Here is a 23166-nt window from a genome sequence, read left to right as displayed (position 1 = left end):
TACTTACACAAAAAATGCAGAGGTTATGCCATGTGTCTGGCGAGTGCAGGGTGACTGGTGCAGGAGGTGGGTATTAGGCTGTGAGCGGTGGAGCGACGGCCGTTTCGCGTCTAAATAAGAGATGGGCCGAACGTTTCGCCTGCGAACCGATCCAGGCGAACTTTAGGTGGTTCGCGTTCGCTTGCAGAGGCGAACTTTTGCAGAAGTTTGATTCACCCCATCATGCTCTATTGAGCAGAACTTTGACCCTCTACATCAGTCAGCAGGCAGGCACATTGTCACCAATCAGACTGCACTCACTCTTGGAGCCCCCCCGCTTATAAAAAGCAAGATTGTTATTCTTTATATCTCTCCCTCCTCCCTCTCTCCCTCACTCCCCCTCTCCCCCTCTCCCTCTCTCCCTCACTCCCTCCTCCCGGAGGGTCTCATCTTCCAGGGAATTGTAGTATTTCAAAAGCCAGCTTACATTCCGTGCCTGGGAATTGAACCCAGGCTGGGCTGGGAATTGAACCCAGGTCTCAGTGTGTGGTAGGTAACTCATTTAACCACTATACCACCAACCACACTACATGTTGAAGCCAGCCTAGCATGTACCATTATGATCAATCCACGAGAAAAATTAGCTTGCTTAATCCACGGAATTGTACTATATCAAAAGCCAGCTTACATACCGTGGCTGGGAATTGAACCCAGGCTGGGCTGGGAATTGAACCCAGGTCTCAGTGTGCGGTAGGTAACTCATTTAACCACTATACCACCAACCACACTACATGTTGAAGCCAGCCTAGCATGTACCATTATGATCAATCCACGAGAAAAATTAGCTTGCTTAATCCACGGAATTGTACTATATCAAAAGCCAGCTTACATACCGTGGCTGGGAATTGAACCCTGGCTGGGCTGGGAATTGAACCCAGGTCTCAGTGTGTGGTAGGTAACTCATTTAACCACCATACCACCAACCACACTACATGCTGAAACTTCTTGGCGCAGACTTACTTCCTCCCTCCAAAAGACACACATACATCCCCATAAAATAATTCAACAGCAACTGCATGCACAGTCTTTGTGGTACACAGTCTGTGTGGCACGATTGGTTAGTGCGTTTGGCTTTTAACTGCAAGGTTGGTGGTTCAAGCCCACCCAGGCATGGCCTTGCCTTTTGTGTTCAACAGTTGTCCGAAGAGAACCCCAGATAGCCAGGTAGATTCATCTATCTCTCTCTCTCTCTCTCTCTCTCTCTAGTAGGGATGGTCACCGCTTTCCGCGAAATAGTATTTTACGCAATTTTAGGCGGAAACTGGTCATTCCGTTCCGTTTGGTCGGAACAGAATTGCTTTTTCAATCCAAAATTGCCTGTGAAATTCTGCCAGTATCCATTGATGGTTTTAAGCTGAAAATTCACTTCAATGGCATCAAGTCCTAGAGAGAGAGAGCGAGAGAGATCATTTTTCTCTTGGGTATATCACAATAGTACATGCTAGTCTGGCTTCAGCATGTAGTGTGGTTGGTGGTATAGTGGTTAAATGAGTTACCTACCGAACACTGAGACCTGGGTTCAATTCCCAGCCCAGCCTGGGTTCAATTCCCAGCCATGGTATGTAAGATGGATTTTGATATAGTACAATTCCGTGGATTAAGCAAGCTAATTTTTCTCGTGGATTGATCATAATGGTACATGCTAGGCTGGCTTCAGCATGTAGTGTGGTTGGTGGTATAGTGGTTAAATGAGTTACCTACTGCACACTGAGACCTGGGTTCAATTCCCAGCCATGGTATGTAAGCTGGCTTTTGAATTACTACAATTCCCTGGAAGATGAGACCCTTCTCCCTCTGGGAGGAGGGAGAGAGGGAGAGAGGGAGTGAGGGAGGAGGGAGTGAGAAGGAAATTCCTGATGTCACAAAGCAGTGTAGGCTTGCAATTGAATTCAATGAGATTTCTGACCTTAAAACACTGCTTTGTATAAATCCAGATTTTTTTCTGGGACTTTTGATGTGTTTTACTCAACCATGTCTTCCTCCAGGTATTATACCCCATGAAACATCTATTCTATCATTTTTCCAGTCAGCAGAAATTTTTTAAAATTTTGAAGTTCACCTCCCCATTGAAGTCTATTGCGGTTCGCGGAAGTTCGCGCAAACCGAACCTTCCACTAATCAGAGGTTCGGCCCATCTCTAGTCTAAATGACGCTTGGTCACGCATACCACTGTGGAATGTATTCTATGCAGATTCTTTCATTATTATAAAAAAAATGGCTCATCAGCAATGCAGAACTATTGTAGACGGTCATTCACTGTAAAAACAAAAGCCTTTTAACTTACCATATTGCCTGAATCAACATTAAAAATCCATTACTGATAACTAATATTTATACTAAACACATTGAGATATCTAGAAACATCAAGAAAATGTTAATTTTGTGAATATATTCTAAATCAAAACTACTAAAACAGCAGACACACATTTCTCAAATGGTGCATGAGAATAATCAGTGATGAGCGAAAATGCTAATATTCTTTGCGCTTTATTTTCGCTAAAATAAGTAAAATTTTTGCTGCGACGAGTGAAATTTGCTAAAATATTTTAGCTTTTTTTTTGCCTTATGGCTGCCGACTTTCACGGTTAACCTCTAGCCAACCGCATCACGCCGACAGCCCCAGGACCGCCTAACGCCGATCGGTGTAAGATCCTGGGGCTCTGCTTTGCAGGAGATCGCGCGCAGGGTGCACGCGCATCTCCTGCTTGGTAGGCAGAGCGGAGCTCCGCCTTCAGTCTCCGAGCTGCAAAGACTGTTAGACAGCAAAGCTGCCATCTAATTAGCCGTACAGTGCTGCAATCTTCAGCAGCGCTGTACTGGGGACAGCCGTGTGACACGGCCCGTACCCTCCAGACCAACAAGGGTAATTGGCTGTCATAGGCTGAAGCCTATGACAGCTGATCACGGGGATAGACTGGCGGGGGGGAGGGCGGGAGGGGGGCATACAAGAGATTAAAAAAACACATTTTTTAATTAAAAAAAACATAAACAAACATCTGGGGGGCAATCAGACCCCACCAACAGAGAGCTCTGTTGGTGGGGAGTGTCGTGTGGCCCTGCAGCTTGGCCTTAAAGCTGCAGTGGCCAATTTAATAAAAAATAGCCTGGTCTTTAGGGGGGTTTAACACTGCGGTCCTCAAGTGGTTAATAGCAAAGCCCCCTAAACAGCTAGAATCACCAAAATTGCAGGGTATGTTAAGGAGAACAGCGGGTACAAGAGGAAAAAAATAAAAAATACCTTATAGTTTTGGAGAAAATTGATTTCAAAATTATCATAGGAATAGTGTTGAGCCGAAATTTTCGAAGTTTCGTGTTACTATAATTACGCATGCGAAATTTGCTATTGCGATGCGAAATTATGGTAGCGTAATTGCCATTAAAATCGTGATTGAGAATACCGTAAGCGTAATTTTCAACGCGTAATTTTGCGTTTCGTTCATAACGTAATTTCGCGTTAAACCATAACGTAATTTCACGGTAAACCATAACGTAATTTCGCATTTCTTTGTAATTTCGCGAATTTCGTTATTACTTGTTAGCAGGGTTGCTCGCAAATTTTTGCCAAAGGCATTTTCGTCTGCATGGCGAATTTTGATGCGAAATATCACTACATGGCAAATTTTATATGTGAAATAGCATTCCGTAACGCGAAAATGACGCGAAAATTAACGCTTACAGTAATATGAACTATCGCGAAATTACGTTATGTAACTACGCTTACAAACGGTTGCATGCAAGGGAAACGTAATTTCGCGATACCCACTGTAATGCGAAAATTACGCTTACGCGGAATTTCGCGAAATCCTTCTTCATTATGATTATGTACTTACGGCCATAATCGTAATTACACTAATTACGCAAAATTTCGCGAAATCGTAATTAAGTCATTACACTCATCTCTACATAGGAACTTAAATGCGGTAAATTACAGATAATGAAGCAACCTAATGGTATTATAAATATATGTATATCAAAAGAAAGAGCAATGCATTTCATGACTGGGTTTCCAGGGGTCCATACACAGTGCATAGCCAATGGTGGAGCATCAGAGGACAGCGCTCTCAGCTTTACTTTAATATAGCTGAGAGCTGGAGGTGGGAGCAGCGGTGTGTGGCGGCGGCTGACAGAGATCTTCAATCAAGATTGTAAAATAGAAGATATTGGCGTGGGATTATTTCCAAGGATATTGGTGTGGGAACATTTTTTTAAAGGGACAGGTAAGTATTTTTGGTTAATTAACAATATTAAAATACTTTTTTTTTTGGTTGTGTTTTTATTTCATTGAACCCTTTGTGGAGGCCTTTGTGGAAATGGTACTATGTACCCCTATACCAATTTCTCCTGGGAAGGGGGCTGGCACCTGGGGGTCCCCTTCTTAAAGGGGACTCCCAGATGCCACCATGAACCCTCTTAGGACGTCTGCAGCCCCAACCTTCTCCTGGGGCACTGAATGTGGGGGAAGAGCCCCTTGTTAATGGATTGGACTAGGGCTCTGGGGGAGAGAGGGAGGGGGCTTGGCCACCCCTCTTCCCCAGACCCCCCACATACCATGAACCGTATGGGCTGGTGTAGCTCAGGGTGTGAAGCCCCACTGGACCAGGGCTCCACATTCTGGCTATACCAGCCTGCATGGGGGACAAGGGGTTAAAAAGGCTCGGGAGCAGGGACCCCATGCCATGTTTTTAAAAATATTTTCCACACTCTGAACAAAAAAAGAGTTTCAAAAAGTTGGCAGTGATCCTTATACAGCCATAGCGATCCATGGCCAAAGCGTTGCCACTCCCACAGGGTTTCCAGGGGGTCTGTACACACTGCATACGGACCCCCTTGAAACAGTCATGAAATTCATTGCTCTTTCTTTTGCTATATGTAAATTTACACTACCGTTAGGTTGCTACATTATCTGTTATCTGTCATTTGTCACTTTTTTTCTTCTAATAACTTTAAAATCGATTTTCTCCAACTATATAAGGTATTTTTGTACCCACTGCTCTCCTTAACATACCCTGCAAATTTGATGATTGTAGCTCGTAAGGGGGCTTTGCTATTAACCGCGAAAGCCGTTGGCCATTAGGTGAAACCGTTAAAAAAATTGTGTATTTACATGAAAATCAATCACGAAAATGTAAGCTTATTTTTGTGAAAAAAATCTCTAAAGCAGAAATGACATTTTCATTGCGTAAATACCTTTGGCGAAAGTTCGGAAGCAACACTGGTAATGATTCATTTGAATTGAAGAACCCATGCATAGGAGAGAACATCTGAAGATAAGATCCCCAGTCTTAGCTGAAGTTAGACGGTCAGTATGAACTCCCTAAGAACAACATACACTGTTGAAGCTTTTTAATATTCTCTTACAAAAATATTAATAAAGAGAACACAAACAATTGTTGCTCATCACTAATGACCACGGGCTATAGGCATGGTGGGTAACTGTATGTCTGCTCATGTTTAAGGGCAAAGATGGGAAAGTGTGAATCATGGCTTAAGTGTTATGAGGGACAGGAATTATATGAAAATTATGCTACTGTATTGAAACCAGCATTTAACTTCTATATCATTCAGACATTGACAAATCTTTTGGATGGAGGGAAATTTAAGGGAAATAAAAATAGTTATTTTCTGAATGTATATAACATCTGCTACTAATATGTGGAGGCTGATGTATGATTATGTGAGGCATGGGCAGTGCCATCAGAAGTTCCCAGCAACATTTCTACAGTCAGGGCCGACGTTGCTATACAGGCCCTGCAGAGGCTCCTGCACTGCCGGACCTTCTTCCCTGCCCCCCCAGTTGTCTCCTGCACTAATGCACAATACCTGCATACTCGCTTGTACCAAGTTGTCTCCTGCACCAATGCACATTGGCTGCATACTCGCTTGCCCCGGTTGCAACGTCCGTGTAGTCTTCAACCATTCTGTCTTCCTCTTCTCTATCCGGCTCGGGTTTACACATAACACGCGCCCTGAATAGAGGGGAGGCAGACAGTGTGGTTGAAGAGTGCTCGTACGGTGCAGCCACTGCCTGCCGGGACAAGTGAGTCAGTGATTTGTACTGCTAATGTGCAGGGACAATGGGGAGCAGTAGGGTAGTGTCTATTGGTGGGAATGGGGGGGGGGGGGGCAGAATATCATGAGGGGGACTATCAGCAGTGTGTGTGTGTGGGGGGGGGGGGGTTACCTCTTAAAACGACCCTGTCTGCAGCTTGCTTAGTTTAAGGAGCCACTGTAAGTGTAGGTGAGAGAAATGTGACATGTTATAAAATTAAATCACCTTTTTGCTCTGGCACCAGCAAACTCATCCGCAAGAGTTGCAAACACGACTCATCACAGCAAGCAGGAGATAGACTTTCTCAGTTGTCTTCAAAGTTTGATGGAGTTTATTAAGTACACAGCTATACAGATATAGTTCATCATATCCTAGCCAAGCAAATCCTCATGTTCCTGCTGAAGATAATCGGGTCCTCTTATGTCTATTCTAAGTTACATATTCTAGACTACCTATGTACAGCATACATTATATCAGATTACATAAGGAAAGGAAATAATTAGGTGATCCAGTCAGCATATAGAGAGCATGAAAGTAGGAATCAGAGTGTGCTCCGTCGGCCCCTCCGGCCCTTTAATACCGACTAGGAAAGAGTTAAATGTGACCTCATCTTAGCCATCCCCCAGACCCGACTATTGGCTTAGACTCCTCGTGGTGTCATAATCCCCACCTACTCGATTAATATTTAATGATGCCTTTTGCTTACATACAGGAATGTGGTATTTTGTAAATATGGCCTATGTTGATTGTTCTCGTAGTCCATTTGTCTGGGGCAGTGTAGGCCTGTGGCCTTGCTTCAGGAACATGTTCTCAGTATCTGCTTGCATCATCTGCCTCAAGCAGACACTGAGATGCTTCTGACTGCATCTTTGAAAACTCTTTAAAGGTATACTCTACTCTGCGAACAAGCCTTTTACCTAAACCTCAGGCAAAATAACTGAGGCCTACTTAAATTATAACATGACATAGACATGTACACAAGGCCACAGAAGATTCACATCTACACAAAGTTTTAAGATTGTTTTGTGACTTCAGAGTTAATTAACTTTAATACAGTAATTCTGAAGACGTTTGTTAAAGTAAAAACTCTGCACACAATGCACACTACACACACAGTACCATGACCTCTTATGGTTAAATGTCAGATGTTCCAAGGCACCCAGTAAAATGAAAACATAGGTCATTTTAAAGCTTACTAATCTTCTTCAAATGCCTTAAACAGGAGAAAAAAGTGTGGGGCTCCTTTTATGTAACACTAAAATGAATACAGGCTTTTCTAAAGCACTGCAAAGGATTTCTTGACTTTGGCACATGTAGGGCAAGCCCATGTCGCAAATAGCAAATTTCAGCAATTTCATTGTATACTTAGAAGGTGAAGGAAGCATGTCTCAGATTCCCTCAATACCTAGCAGACAATTACAGGTTGTACCACGTCTGTATGTAGTTAGCTATGCTTTTCACATGAAGGATCTGTATGAAGCATGAATGGATCTGTAAGCCAGTGTAAGTGTGTTTGATGATTTCAATACAGGATTTTGTTAAAGTTTATTGAGAAGATATTTGAATGAAAAGCTCAGTAGCTCTAGTGCTAGTATGAAACATTTTTTTCATAAATGATTGTAGCAAAATAAGAAAAAAGATTAACTCAAGAAAATATTTTATTTTTATTTTGCGTTGCCTTAGGATCACTAAAGTTTTACATAGCAGACTGAACTGCTGGCATTGCTGTTTCTTATACGTCTATTAAGTTGCTCAAAACTGTTCTCCGACTTGTAGCTGACAACAAAAGCTGTGGTGAGCACCACCCACATACAACTAAGTACAAATAATAATAATACAATAACATTTGTAAAGCACTTTTCTCCCATAGGACTCAAAGCAAATAAATGCCATCAATGCAAGGTTGCATTGCGGACTTTGTTACAGAGGAAATAGTCAGTTGTTTGTAAATGCCAGGCTAAACAGGTGGCTTTTCAGTTTGGTTTTAAAGGATACCCGAACTGACATGTGACATGATGAGATAGACCTGTGTATGTACAGTGCCTAGCACACAAATAACTATGCTGTGTTCCTTTTTTTCTTTCTCTGCCTGTAAGAGTTAAATATCAGGTATGTAAGTGGCTGACTCAGTCCTGACTCAGACAGGAAGTGACTACAGTGTGACCGTCGCTGATAAGAAGTTCCCTTTTTTACCTCTTTCTTGCTCTCAGAAGCCATTTTCTGCTAGGAAAGTGTTTTATAGTTGGACTTTCTTATCAGTGAGGGTCATACTGTAGTCACTTCCTGTCCTGAGTCAGGACTGAGCCAGCCACTTACATACCTGATATTTAACTCTTTCAGGCAGAGAAAGAAAAAAAGGAACACAGCATAGTTATTTGCGTGCTAGGCACTGTACATACACATGTCTATCTCATCATGTCCCATGTCAGTTCGGGTGTCCTTTAAATGCTTCCAGAGATGGAGATGTTCTGATTGGGTGTGAAAAGGAGTTCCAAAGTGTAAGGGCTGCATAACAGAAGGCTCTGTCTTCATAGGTTTTGAGGTGGACTCTGGGGGTGTCAAAGTTATTAGATCCTTTTCATCTAAGATTGTGGGAGGTGTAATGCATTTGAAAAAAATCCTTCACGTATCACAACAGCTGAGATTTGATTCCTGAAGCTTAATTCCCCATCATTCAGTACAGACTGTGCACGAAGTCTGAGTTCAGTTCTGAACTCCATATCCTTAGTGGTGCTGGCGGAGATTGGAGTGGCTTTGCTGTCAAGTGCTGACCTCTGATAACAAGAACCGCATTCTAGTCAGCATTTATCTGATACTTTTTGTGTTCTGCCAGTCAGAAAAGTGTTGAACCACTGGAGAACTAAGCCATCTAGGCCACAGTACTCTTGTAGCCTGTTGAGCAAGATTTCATGATCAATTGTGTCAAAAGCCGCTGAGGTCAAGCAAAATCAGGATGGAACATTGGCTTCTTTCTCTTTCCATGAGCGAATCGTTGTGGATCTGGGTGAGAGCTGTTTCACAGCTGTGATTTTTTTTTTTTTGAAGCCTGATTGAAGTGGATCAAATATGTTGTTGAGAGCCTGGCTTCAAGTTGGAGATAGATGGCCTTTCAATAATTTTCCATAGAAAGTGGAGGTTTAAAGACAGGTCTGTAGCTGTTTAAAGCATCTGGGTCTAAGGATGGTTTCTTGAGTAGGGGTCTGATGATTGCTTCTTTCAGGCAGGTGGTAAACCTCCCTGCTTGTAAGGAACAGTTGACGTTTTTTTGTGGCATGCTGGTCTAAATAACTCAGGGCATTTAAACATGAACTTAGTTGGACCATGGTCCAGGTCACAGGTAGTCTTGTGAAGGTTCAAGAGGATATCTAAGATACCTTGTTCAGAAATTACCTTAAAATCAGGCCATGGTGGTAGGCTATTTTTGCATGCATTATAAGGTTCTGCATATGTTTCTGGTGCGAATTGAAGGGCAGATCGAATGGATCAGACTTTGGGCTCTATTCACAAAGCATTACCGCATTTGGTAATGCTTAAATCAGCTGATCTTACCGATCACCTTCCCAAATTACATTTCACTAAACCTATCTCCACACAGAAAATCAGAGTTCCTGACTAGTGAGTAAATTACTGACTTGTGCGGTAATGAGGTATTTTACCGAACAAAAAAAAAGATTTTACCGAACTGCCCATTGTGAACAGAGCCCTTTGTCTGAGAAGAAGTGGGCAGATTTCCCAAACAGGTCCTGTGAAGGTTTCCAGCAAGAAGGGTTTCGGAGATTGTCAACTGTGCGGAAAAGCCTTCTGCAACTAGGAATTATGTACCAGACCAAAATGTTAAATAATAGTCCTATATTTGTTATCAGTAGATCAATGGGACATTTTTAAACATTTTAAAAATCCAAAAGGATAACAGGAGGAGGGCAGTAGAGATGGCCCGAATGGTTTGCCGGTGAACTGGAACCGGCGAACTTCCATGGTTCGCGATCGCGGTGAACCGAAAACTTTTTCGGAAGTTCGGTGCGCCCCTATACTACATCATTAGGGTCAACTTTGACCCTCTACATCACAGTCAGCAAGCACATTGTAGCCAATCAGACTACATTCCCTGCTGGAGCCCCACCCCCCCCTATAAAAGGCAGGCAGCGTCAGGCATTGGACTCACTCGTGTGAGAGACAACTTCCTTACGAAGGCACATGCAGAAAAGGCACAAACTTCAATTGGAAGACCACCTGAGCAACAGCAGCACACAAAAGCAAAGCCACCCTCCTTCTCCTCTTACTCAAGGTGCATCATCTTCAGCCGCTTTCTCTTTTGCACCTTTACAATCACAGCCAACCTCCTCCACTCCGCCTCTCACCTTGATCGGCTCCTGCTCCTCTGCTCACAGCAGCAGCCAGGTGTCCGTGAGGGAAATCTTTGAGCGGAAGAAGCCAATGTCTGCCAGTCACGCCTTTGCCCTGCGCCTGACAGCTGGCTTGGTGGAACTGTTAGCTCGCCAGCTGTTACCATACCAGCTGGTGGACTCTGAGGCCTTCCGAAAATTTGTAGCCATTGGGACACCGCAGCGGAAGATACCAGGCTGCAAAAAAAAGGCGATACCTAAACTGTACTGGGAAGTAGAAAGGCAAGTGGTGTCCTCTCTGGCACACAGCATCAGGTCAAGGGTCCATCTGACGATGGATGCCTGGTCTGCCAATCACGGTCAGGGCAGGTACATTACTTACACAGCCCGTTGGGTCAACCTGGTGACCGATGGCAAGCAGGGAGTATGTGGCTGTGCAGCGGACCAACTTGTGACACCTCCACGGCTTGCAGGCAGGCCTGCTGCCACCTCCTCTCCTTCTCCTCCTACTCCTCCTGCTACATCCTCTTCGCTGTCATCCTCCTCCTCCTTGGCTGAGTGGCAGCGCAACTCTATTGGTGCTGCAATCTCCTTTCCAGCTACACAGCCCCAGCTCCCCAGGGCCTATGCTGCATGCCAGGTACGACGGTGTCACGCCATCTTAGACATGTCTTGCCTCAAAGCGGAGAGTCACACTGGAGCAGCTCTCCTGGCTGCTCTGAATAAACAGGTGGACCAGTGGCTAGCCCCGCACCAACTGGCAACGTGGTGTGTGACAACGGCAGCAATCTCATTTCACCTTTGAATTTGGGAAAGTTGACAATCTCGTAATCCAGAGATTTGTGTGTAAGTACCCAGGCTTACAGAACTTCCTAAAGCAAGCCAGGAAGTTGTGTGGGCATTTCAGGCGGTCTTACACGGCCGTGTCACGCTTGGCCGATATTTAACGGAGAAACAACTTGGTGGTGAGGAGCTTGATTTGCGATAGCCCAACTCGCTGGAATTTGACCCTCCTGATGTTAGACCACCTGCTACAACAGGAGAAAGCCATCAAACAGTATCTCTACAACTACAGTCAAAAGACACACTCTGGGGAGATGGGGATGTTCTGGCCAAAGTACTGGACACTCATGCAAATTACCTGCAGGCTCATGTGGCCGTTTGAGGAGGTGGCAAACATGGTGAGTCAAAGTGAAGGCACCATCAGCGACTTGATCCCGTATGCCTTCTTCCTGGAGTGTGCCATGGGTAGAGTGGTGGATCAAGCTGTGGATGAGCATGAACAGGAACAGTTACAGGAGGAAGCGTTGTGGGATCAATTTTCATCCGAACCAGATGTTTCCTCAACACTTGCGGCAGCACAGAGGGGGGGGGAGGAGGAGGAAGAGTTGTGTGGGGAAGAGGAGTCAGATGACGAGGAAGATGTTTTTTTTAAAGGAGGAGGAGGCAGCAGAACAACAACCGCAGCAGGCGTGGCAGGGGGCTTGTGCTGCTCAACGCTCCCGTGGTATTGTTCGTGGCTGGGGGGAGGAGGAGACTTTACCTGACATCAATGAGGTAGAGCAGGAGGAGTTGGATAGTACGTCTAGATCCAACTTTGTGCAGATGGCATCTGTCATGCTGTCCAGCCTATTGAGGGACCCCCGTATAAAAAAACTCAAGGGGAATGAGCTGTACTGGGTGGCCACGCTACTAGACCCTCGCTATAGGCACAAAGTGCCGGACATGTTACCAACTCACCTGAAGGCAGAAAGGATGCTGCACATGCAGAACAAGCTGGCAACTATGCTTTACAGTGTGTTTAAGGGTGATGTCACAGCACAACGCAATAAAGGTACCACTGCCAGTAAACCTTCTCCCATGTCCATGAAGGCAAGGACAGGATGCTCCAGCGATCTCATGGTGATGTTGGACATGCGGACATTCTTTAGTCCAACGCCTCTTAGCGCTTCCGGATCCACCCTCCACCAACGCCTCCACCGGCAGGTAGCCGACTACCTGGCCTTAAGTGTGGATGTAGACACTATGAGCAGCGATGAACCCTTGGACTATTGGGTGCGCAGGCTTGACCTGTGGCCAGAGCTGTCCCAGTTTGCCATGCAACTTCTGTCTTGCCTCAAGCGTCCTGTCAGAAAGGACTTTCAGCGCAGCTGGAGGCATTGTCACTGAGAAGTCACCTAAGTCACAAAAGTGTTTTGTACCTCCCCTTCATGAAAATGAATGAGGCATGGATCCTGGAGGGTTACTGCCTGCCCGAAGACTAAGTCAGTCCCCACACACAGCGTCTCTGCCTGCATGCCACGTTACTGACTGCCTGCCCCAAGACTAAATCGGTCCCCACACAGCATCTCTGCCTGCAGGCCGCTTGACTGCCACCACCAACAGGGTACACCAGGACTCTAGGCGGATTCCTGAATTTTTAAGGCCGCTGCTAGCAGCGGCCGCTATAATAATGTTTTCTGGTGCGTGTACATGCCTGCCTAATTTTTCTGGCTGCACTGCAGCTGCAACAACAAAACAAAAGGCATGTACATGTGTCAATTCCCCTTCGTGATCGTTACCCTGCCGCAGTGAAGGGGCTTGCGTATCACAATGAAGCAATGACTGCCGGCTATATGAGTGTGTTGGGGGGCACACCTGACCCAAGAAAATATATAATAAGGTCGTTGCTTCATTGTGGATTGACCAAATTCGATCGGCTGGACACTCAGTCACTGTTGTTCTGTCATTCAGCTTCCTCAGCCCGACCACTGATCAGGTGTTATGGAGGCCCAGGATGCTTCGATAGTGGCCTTAAGCTCATCCAGAGTGTTGGGTCTTGCGGCTCTCAAACTTTCTCTTCACACTATCCCACAGATTCTCTATGGGGTTCAGGTCAGGAGAGTTGGCAGGCAAATTGAGCACAGTAATACCATGGTCAGTAAACCATTTACCAGTGGTTTTGGCACTGTGAGCAGGTGCCAGGTTGTGCTGAAAAATGAAATCTTCATCTCCTTAAAGCTTTTCAGCAGATGGAAGCATGAAGTGCTCCAAAATCTCCTGATAGCTAGCTGCATTGACCCTGCCCTTGATAAAACACAGTGGACCAACACCAGCAGCTGACATGGCACCCCAGACCATCACTGACTGTAGGTACTTGACACTGGACTTCAGATAGTTTGGCATTTCCCTCTCCCCAGTCTTCCTCCAGACTCTGGCACCTTGATTTCCGAATGACATGTAAAAGTTGCTTTCATCCGAAAAAAGTACTTTGGACCACTGAGCAACAGTCCAGTGCTGCTTCTCTGTAGCCCAGGTCTGGCGCTTCTGCCTCTGGTTCAAAAGTGGGTTCATGCTTCCATCTGCTGAAAAGCTTTATGGAGATGAAGATTTCATTTTTCAGCATGACCTGGCACCTGCTCACAGTGCCAAAACCACTGGTAAATGGTTTACTGACCATGGTATTACTGTGCTCAATTGGCTTGCCAACTCTCCTGACCTGAACCCCATAGAGAATCTGTGGGATATTGTGAAGAGAAAGTTGAGAGACGCATGACCCAACACTCTGGATGAGCTTAAGGCCGCTATCGAAGCATCCTGGGCCTCCATAACACCTGATCAGTGCCACAGGCTGATTGCCTCCATGCCACGCCGCATTGAAGCAGTCATTTCTGCAAAAGGATTCCCGACCAAGTATTGAGTGCATAACTGAACATAATTATTTGAAGGTTGACTTTTTTGGTTTTAAAAACACTTTTCTTTTATTGGTCGGATGAAATATGCTAATTTTTTGAGATAGGAAGTTTGGGTTTTCATGAGCTGTATGCCAAAATCATCAATATTAAAACAATAAAAGGCTTTAACTACTTCAGTTGTGTGTATTTGAATCTAAAATATCTGAAAGTCTAATGTTTATCAGTACATTACAGAGAATAATGAACTTTATCACAATATGCTAATTTTTTTAGAAGATCCTGTATTACATACATTTTATACAAAAGTGCATACACAGTTGATCAAATACCAGAACAATAGTCTCCTTATAAAAATATATATACAATAACTCAAAGGAGTAATGATGCCCTATGTGAAAAACAGAAAACTATGATGTAGACAGAGTAAAGTGCATCAATAGGTCATAATGTAATGCCTAGATAAAGTGTGAGTGCTATGGGACTAGAAAGTGTATGGAGAAAGATGGTAAGCTCTAAGACAACCAACAAGGAGAAAAAAAATTCAGTCCAGTAATGCTGTGACAAAAATAGAAGTGAAGGGCTAGACAACCATGAGAAACCTCGGAGAACAAATTAAAACAACCAAAGATCCTCAGCAGAAAGAACAGCAAGAGCCCATTTCCACTGTGTGCCGGAATGCGTTTTGAACATACCCTAGATACTCTTGTCTGACTTGAGGAAGTGGACATTTCATGTACAAAACGTGTTGTAGCAAGTTATATAAAAAAACTCTTTTCTTACAGACCTTGAGTGGTCTTATTTTTTATGACGTAAGTCTATCACTTATCAGAATCCTGTTTATTTCACCAAGTACGACGAGATTTGAACCCAAAATTGTTTTTTGCACAAACAGGGTCAGTGGTGGAACAGTAGCAAAAGGTTAATTTAGCATACAGTGGATACATTCGATTCGTAATACATACAGTGCATTCAGATAGCATACAGTAGGGACATTGCATATACGATGCGTTGAATAAGGCATAGATAGGAGGATACATAAAGGATGGACCCAGGTAAAGGACCAGGGGTAATCCGCTGCCATCAATGGCACTCAAAACGTTTATGTAGCGATATTTTGACTTAGATGCCCCGAGGTCTAACCTGGGGGAGAGAGAGAGAGGAGAGGAAAATGAAAGAAAAAAATAAAAAGCAAGTTTCCATTGAAACGGGGATAGGGGTTGTGCTGTACTCATCATAATTTTAATTATTTTGCATCCCTTGGCATCTCCCACATATCATTTTTTTCCTCAGCAGTAGACAGTAAAGTGTAGGCAATTTTCCAACCTCAAGCAAGAGCCTTCAGGGTCATATTCTAATAACTGTATAGAGGATCAGGTACTATTGCAGATAAACAGTAAAAGCAAGTGACATTTTACTGTATGCCTCTTGCATTCAGTGGTGTGCGCAGCTTATTTTCTGGTTTGTTTTTCTTCACTTTTCTTGTTCAGGTGTTTGAATTAAAGATGATTACGGTACTTTCCTGCTCCTTACATCTCTTTATTAAATCACTGAAAAGTCAGGGTTCAGAGAGGCTTCGTGCATAGGCTTAGTTGTGTACACACAGGTAGACGATGATTGTTTTTATTCCAAGCCTTTGAGAGCTTCCTCACGAGTCTCCACGGAAGATTACACACAACGCAGCCAGCACACATTGGCTGACTTCAGAAGTGTGGGAATTGGGTTGCAGTCAAAACTGAGAAGAATTAATAGAAAAAAAAATACTTAAAAGTGATGAGGCACAATGCCCAAACAGATCCACCCCAGTGAAAAATGTTTTATTTTCATCACCATCCAGCAATTTGATCACATGGCTTCGAAAGTCATGTTCCTCTTTGGAACCTTACACTTACTGTGAGCTCTGAACAAAGTAACTGCCGGCCGCTGAGAACAGCTCCATTAGTTACTGGATATTTACACAATTACTATTCGGTCATGTCTGTTTCAGATCTAAAAAAAAGCTACAATCTGAGAAAACTGGCAGGATCTTGCATTCATCTGTAGATTTTTGCTGTCCTTGGAGCCGGCAGTTTAACATACTGTTTCTATTACAGTTCTTGTTTTGGATTTCTGTCTCACACTTGTTGCATTCCTCAATGAAGGCTGAGGTATGGAATTTGATTTATTTGTATAATATACCATAAATCGGTATTTAATTGAATTAAAGGTAAAACTGCACGTTATCCCTGTTCTGCAAAGGAGTAACCTTTAAGTGGCTGCACAGTCTGTTTAACTCTCGCATAACTAAATCAAACCAGGATTCCTATAGAGCAAAAATGTAGGCAAATAAAAAAAGTATACTTTAGTCAAGTGATAGATTTAGTCAAGAATTGTATTATGCATTTTAAATGCTTTTAGGTGGTTTTGTAGTTGAACTCTGGACAATATAACCAGAGTGTCTCACTGCTGGCTGCTGTTATACATAATATGACTAATATGACTGTTCACATGTCTTCCTCTTTCCTTGCTTTTGGCTTATAATTTAGGACCCCATTTGCATCTCTGTTACTAGGATAGACGGTACAGTTGTGTTCAGGCATCTTACAGAAAAATTACCATCATTTAGGCTCAGATTTAAGAGTCACAAAACCCGTTATAATGGGGGCTTCTGGACTGTGCACTGTTTTGCTCTGAATGAAAAACATTAAACTTTAACTACAGTTAATTAACTACTTGAGGACCCTGGGCTTACACCCCTCTAGTGACCAGGCTATTTTTTTCCTAATTAGGCCACTACAGCTTTAAGGGCTCGCTGCAGGGCCATACAACTCAGCACACAAGGGATTCCCACCCTTTTCTGCCCACCAACAGAGATTTATGTTGGTGGGTTCTGATCGCTGCCTGGGTGTTTGTTTGTTTTTTTGTAAATATTTCTCTTTTATTTTTAATAAAAATCATAGTGATCAGCTCTTAGACATCAGCCTATGAGAGCTGATCACTTCCTGCAACTCCAGAGTTGACTCTTTTAGGAAGGTTCACAAGAGACAACATGCAGGAGCAGAACCACAGAGGGACATTGTGCTTATTTGTGTTTCAGTGAACAGCACAAAGGAGGGGAAGGGAGGAAGGTATCTGTTTGGCATACATGAAAAAAATGGCACCTGGAGAAAAGGGTGCATGGGATTGCCACCACCAGGAAATATTGCTACAATTAGCGATATGCTGCAAGGAAGGTAAATTTTGGTGCCTGGAGGTGCCTGATTAGCAGCAATGAAAGTAAATGTCAGCGCCTGATAGCATTGTGGGTGCTTGGGGCTTGCGGATATGCTAATTGTGGCATTGATTAGCGGGCGCTCTATGTGCGCTGAGTGCACTGATTGGCCCAAGGACCGAGCCATTGTCCTGCCCACAGCACCATCAGCTCCAGCTACAACAGCAGGCAGTGGTGATTGGATGGTTCCCTTGCAGCACCCCCACCTGATTTGCCGCACAGTGTCTGAAGCAAGTCCAGTTAAGCTGGAGCCGCCGTGTACACATCGGCTCTGCTCAGAAGCTCGTCGCGGGACTCAACTCCTATCTTGGCAGGGCATGAGGACAGAAGAGACAATAGGGACGGCAGCATCGACGGGACACCTTCAGACCATAACACGTACTGACTTTTCCCCCACACTTTTGGGGGAGAAAAAGTGTGTCTTGGGGTACAAAAAATACTTTACTTGAAATAAGCTAGAAATGATTAATTAATGGTTGGTACTGCTTTCCAACTTTTTTTTTTTTTTTTAGTAGGTGCTGAAAAAGTACTGTCGGTATACTGTAGTGATATTGTATGTTAGAAAAGTGAAGTTAGGCAGTTTGTTAATGATGTTTATTGCAACAGCAGTATTGAATGATTTCTTAAGTTGAGTAATTACCTTCAATTGGTTTTCTCTATCAAAAGATGTGTGGCTATCGTGAATCTTGTTTGCATATAAAATATGAACATTTGTCCTTATTTGTGAGTATTAATGATATTTACAAAATAATAATACTTTTGGTTATGCATTTATAGGTTCCACAGAGGATACAACCGCAAAGTAATCCTACAGACAATATCAGTGCTATGTCTACTGGTGTTTGGGGCAGCTGGGGACCTTGGTCAGCTTGCTCTAGAAGCTGCAGCGGTGGTGTTATGGAACAAACTAGACCCTGTTTACCAGCTAACTACCATGAGAGAAGTTACCAAGCTCCAGGTCACCAGTATTCTGCTGCTGAGAGACCTTCCACCCATGAAAATACTCTTAGCCAAGAAACTGCATTGAATTCTCAACCTGGACATGTTGTATCTGCCATTCGGACTTCAGTACCGTTACACAGGAGTGGAGATAATCCTAGATACAGTCTTCCAGCTGCTGGGGATCTAAATCATCTTGGTAGAGGAATATTAAGAGGAAATCGGCATCCTCTGCCTCAAGGGCAGATTCCTAGGTATGATAGAAGGTATGTCTGATTTCATTTTTTCATTTGTCCTGTACTAAATTCCAACTTGTTTTGTTCCGTGCTAAATGGTTGGTCTGGGCACAATTCTATCATTTCACTAGGTGTTAATGGACTCCATTCATGAGTAGCTGAGCATTTTTGCTATACATAGAAGTGTTTCAGATTCTTCATCTACTGTGTGTGATAATCAAGGAGAAAATGTAATTGGTTGATTGATCTCAGGAGTTCAATGTTACATTTTACAATAGTTGGGTTGGTTATTGCTAGGAAAATTAATAATAAAACCTGTGGAAGTAACCATCAAAAACAGCATCACAAATCCAATATATTTTAATATGATAAATGTCTAAAAAAGCAATACACTAAATCTACCTTAGGCAAATCCTGTAGAGTCAGCAACTTATTTAAACAATTTCTTTATTTTGAACGTGTTTAGAAGACCTTAAAGAAATAGATTTTGTCAAGTACATGCATATTCTTTTACAGTAATTAGATAAACTTAGAATAAACATTGTACGTTATATGGTCAGATTACCTCGAGATGGCCCGAACCTCCGATTTTCGGTTCGCGTACTTCCGCGAACCGCAATAGACTTCAATGAGGAGGCGAACTTTGAAAACTAGAAACACTTATGCTGGCCACAAAAGTGATGGAAAAGATGTTTCAAGGGGTCTAACACCTGGAGGGGGGCATGGATGAGTGGCTGTGGTAGCTCAATGAAAGAACAACAGTGACTGTCCAGCTGATCAAATTTGGTCTGTCCACAATGATGCAACGACCTTATTATTGTGGGTGTGCCCCCCAGAGACACTCATATAGCCGTCGGTCATTGCGTCATTGTGATACGCAAGCCCCTTTACCGCGGCAAGGTAATGTTCACAAAGGGGATTTGGCACATGTACATGCCTTTTGTTTTGTTGTTGCAGCTGCAGTGCAGCCAGAAAAATTAGGCAGGCATTTACATGCACCAGAAAAAGTAGTACAGCGGCCTTAAAAATTCAGGAATCCACCTGGAGTCCTGGACCCTGTTGGTGGTGGCGGAGAAGGCAGTCAAGCGGCCTGTGGGCAGAGGTGCTGTGTGGGGAGCGATTTAGTCTTGGGGCAGGCAGTCACACGGCGTGCAGGTAGAGATGCTGTGTGTGGGGACTGACTTAGTCTTCAGGCAGGCCTGACCGTGCTTTGCAGACCACGTGGTCAGATGGACCCTTGACCCAACACTGTGTGCCAGAGATGACACCATCTGCCTTTCAACATCATGGTACAGTTTGGGTATCGCCTTTTTTGAGAAATAATTGCATATCTTCCACTGCGGTGTCTGGATTTGCTTTTGTGTGCTGCTTTCCCTCAGGTGGTCATCCCATTGCAGTTTGTGCTTTGTAATCATTTGCCTTCGTAAGGTAGTTGTCCCTACGCGGGTCTTGGTCTTTCCACGGCTCAATTTTCGGTGGCAGAGAGTATAGATGTCATTGCTCTCATCTGAGGCAGACACACCCAAAACATTTCCACACCGCTGAGCCCTGGGGTGATGGCACTTTGGTGGTGGCGGCCGACTGAGTGTTAAGTGGGGTGCCAGAATCAGAGCAGGAGGGGGAAGATATGTCACGCTTCTGTGCGGAAGCTGAGAAAGATGAGGTGTTCTGTGTGAAATAGTCAACTACGTCCTGACAATATTGGGGGTTGATGGGACGTGCCTTCTTCTGAACACTGTACTTTGGTCGCGGGCCGCACGAAATCACGACAGTGCGACCTCGAACAGAACTGTCAGGAGGCCTGCCTCTGCCTTTTTTTTGTCCATATTGGGGGGGATGAAGTGAAAGGTATGCACTGACTTGACTAATACAATGTGCAGTCAGTCACACTGGTGCAGTTAACAGGTATGCACGGAGTGGTATATCACACAGCGTGCGCTCACGTAGGTAGGTGGGTGCACTGAAGTGAACAACAGGTAGTAGGTATATGCGGTGATGGGTATTACAATGTGCACCTGTCACACACAGACAGGTACCGGACAGGCACAGTGACACTGCGTGCGCTCACGTAGGTAGGTGGGTGCACTGAAGTGAACAACAGGTAGTAGGTATATGCGGTGATGGGTATTACAATGTGCACCTGTCACACAGACAGGTACCATGCCTGCTGACTGTGATGCAGAGGGTCAAAGTTGACCCTCATGATGCACTATCGCGAACCATGGAAATTCGCCGGGAACCATTCGCCGGCGAACCGTTCGGGCCATCTCTAATTACCTCAGGGGCGATTTCCACATTATCTGTCGACTACTACTCAAGAGGGCATCAATGTTTTCTCATTTATGTTAGGATGTTAAGTAAACATTTGCTAACAACTGCATCATACAAAATTTGTGACATATTTTATTTGCATGTATTTATTCATAGTTACATATAAGGAGATAGTATTTCAGCTGTATCTAGGTGATGTATAGAAGGTAATTAGAAGATGTTGTATTCTATTGCGTCATGTCATTGTTGATTACTGAAGAGATATGATTGATACAAGTTCATGCAAAGTTCACTGTTAATGATTATGTATGGAAAGATTTAACTTTTTTCTGGTTTTATTGTAAGACATAGTTTGCATGTTTTTTATATGTAGAATGTAATTCATGTTTACTACTTTTGGACTACTTTCTAGTTATATTACAATTACAATATCCAGGGCTGGGTGTCCAATTGATGTTTTGAGTACAGAAGCTTCCCTCTTCCAAGTAGAACCTCCATATGAAGTATCTCCTTCTTTCATTTTCAGGCCTAGCTTCAAGAGTGCTGCTGCTAGAGCATTCGGAGGGAGGCTTCTCCACAGACTTAAAGGACTTCTCCACAGACTTAAAATACATGTAAAGATATACAAATAAGAAGTATGTTTCTTCCACAGTAAAATGAGCCATAAATTACTTTTCTCCTATGTTGCTGAGTAAGTAGTTGAAATCTGACATTACCAACAGATTTTGGACTAGTCCATTTTCTCATGGGGGGTTCTCAGGGTTTTCTTTATTTTTAGAAGCACTTAGTGAATGGCAGTTGCTCTGTCCAACTGTCAAAGAAGGGAGGCTAGCCAGCATCTTTGTATAAATCTCTTTTTTTAGGTAATGTCTTTATGAAGTATAAAGGCCTTGCTGAGAATCCCCCATGAAGAGATGGACTAACCCAAAACCTGTTGGTAATGTCAGATTTCTATTACCTACTGTAACTGGCAGCAACATAGGAGAAAAGTAATGTAATATATGAGTATTGTGAAATATATGTTTGGTGTGCCAACCTACTACTTTTCCAAACTCTTTATTACTTACCTAATTATATTTACTGTGTTTGACCAAAAATAATGATCAGTTTATACAACACAGCTACTCCCAGGTAGTACAGGAAGTACAGCAGCCATTTGCAATTTTATATCACCTTCCTTCAAGTTCAAAGAAAGAGAACCCTGTAAGGCAAAATGATCCTATTGCAGCAGTCACAATCAGCCACACAGATAATAGTTTCCCTTTGTTTATGTCAGACCCACTTGTCCACAATCCTGGACCTTCCATTGTGAAGATGTGCATGCATGCTATTATGCCTGACTTTGTGTGCCACTGAGCGGCATCTGGAAGGTGCGCATACACATGACGCACGCTAGTGCATGGCACAAAAATTAGCATGCCTGATTCCTATGTTGCTGACACTTCCAGTAGGTAGTTAAAAGCTGACAGATCTGTTTTAAACTAGTCCATCTCCTCCTATGAGGATTCTCAGTATCCCATCTATTCTACACAAAAACACTCCCTGGAAAGGATCTATACTAAGATGTCGCTCACTCTCCCTACTTGGTTTAACATTATTTTGACAGTTGGACTGTTCCGATCAACTGCTAAGTACTTTTTTAAAATAAACAAATGTCTGAAAATCCCCCATGAGGAGGTGGACGAGCCCAAAACCTGTTAGAAATATATAGTGCATTTTACTCTGGGAAAAATCTACAGTTTGCATGTATTGTATGTATTTTTTTTTTTACATTTTTTTTATTTTTTTTTTTAACAATACTTTTACTACCACTTTAAGGACTACGGGCTCAAAGCCCCCTAAAGACCAGGACATTTTTCACAAATTGGGCCACTGCAGCTTTAAGGCCTCGCTGCAGGGCCGCACAACTCAGCACACAAGTGATTCCCCCCCCCCCCCCCCTCCTTCTGCCCACCAACAGAGCTATCTGTTTGTGAACCCTCATTGTTTATTTTTTTTTACAAATATTTGTCTATTTTATCAATAAATTTTACTATTTTTTTTCTTTTTACCCTCCCTCCCCCCTGCCAGCCAATCAGTGTGATCGGCTGTCATAGGCTTCAGCCTATGACATCGGATCGCTGTCTTGCCACCCAGCCTTGTCACATGGCTGTCCCCAGTACAGCACTGGCGTATATCGCTGCCAGAGGCTGATAGTGGAGATGTGCACGCATCGGCGCGTGTGATCTCCTGAAAATCCCCGCTCCAGGACTTTGTAGTACCTGATTTTGGTGCCCCCCTTCATCCTCTTTGTGGGCGTGTGCACACACACACGCACGCACTCACACAGGCCCATGTGCAATTCCCCTTTTCTCTTAGGACAGTGGTT

The 23166-nt window shown here is 43.7% G+C and overlaps 1 protein-coding gene across 9 annotated transcripts in view; it reads left to right on the top strand.

The window, feature by feature from the left end:
• THSD4 (thrombospondin type 1 domain containing 4) overlaps nucleotides 1-23166 on the top strand; it is an 827407-nt gene that overhangs the window by 158953 nt on the left and 645288 nt on the right. For 8 of the 9 annotated variants that reach the window (XM_068275544.1, XM_068275535.1, XM_068275536.1 and 5 more), the window contains one exon: nucleotides 18130-18557. In XM_068275544.1, coding sequence (XP_068131645.1) covers nucleotides 18181-18557 — 377 coding nt within the window. In that variant the 5' untranslated portion in view covers nucleotides 18130-18180. The remainder of the gene's footprint in view (nucleotides 1-18129; nucleotides 18558-23166) is intronic. The other variant, XM_068275543.1, reaches the window with a different exon arrangement.

Source organism: Hyperolius riggenbachi, chromosome 3 (assembly GCF_040937935.1).
Source record: "Hyperolius riggenbachi isolate aHypRig1 chromosome 3, aHypRig1.pri, whole genome shotgun sequence".
NCBI lineage: Eukaryota > Metazoa > Chordata > Amphibia > Anura > Hyperoliidae > Hyperolius > Hyperolius riggenbachi.
The sequence above is the reverse complement of the archived record's forward strand: the minus strand, read 5'-3'. Positions and strand labels throughout refer to the sequence as shown.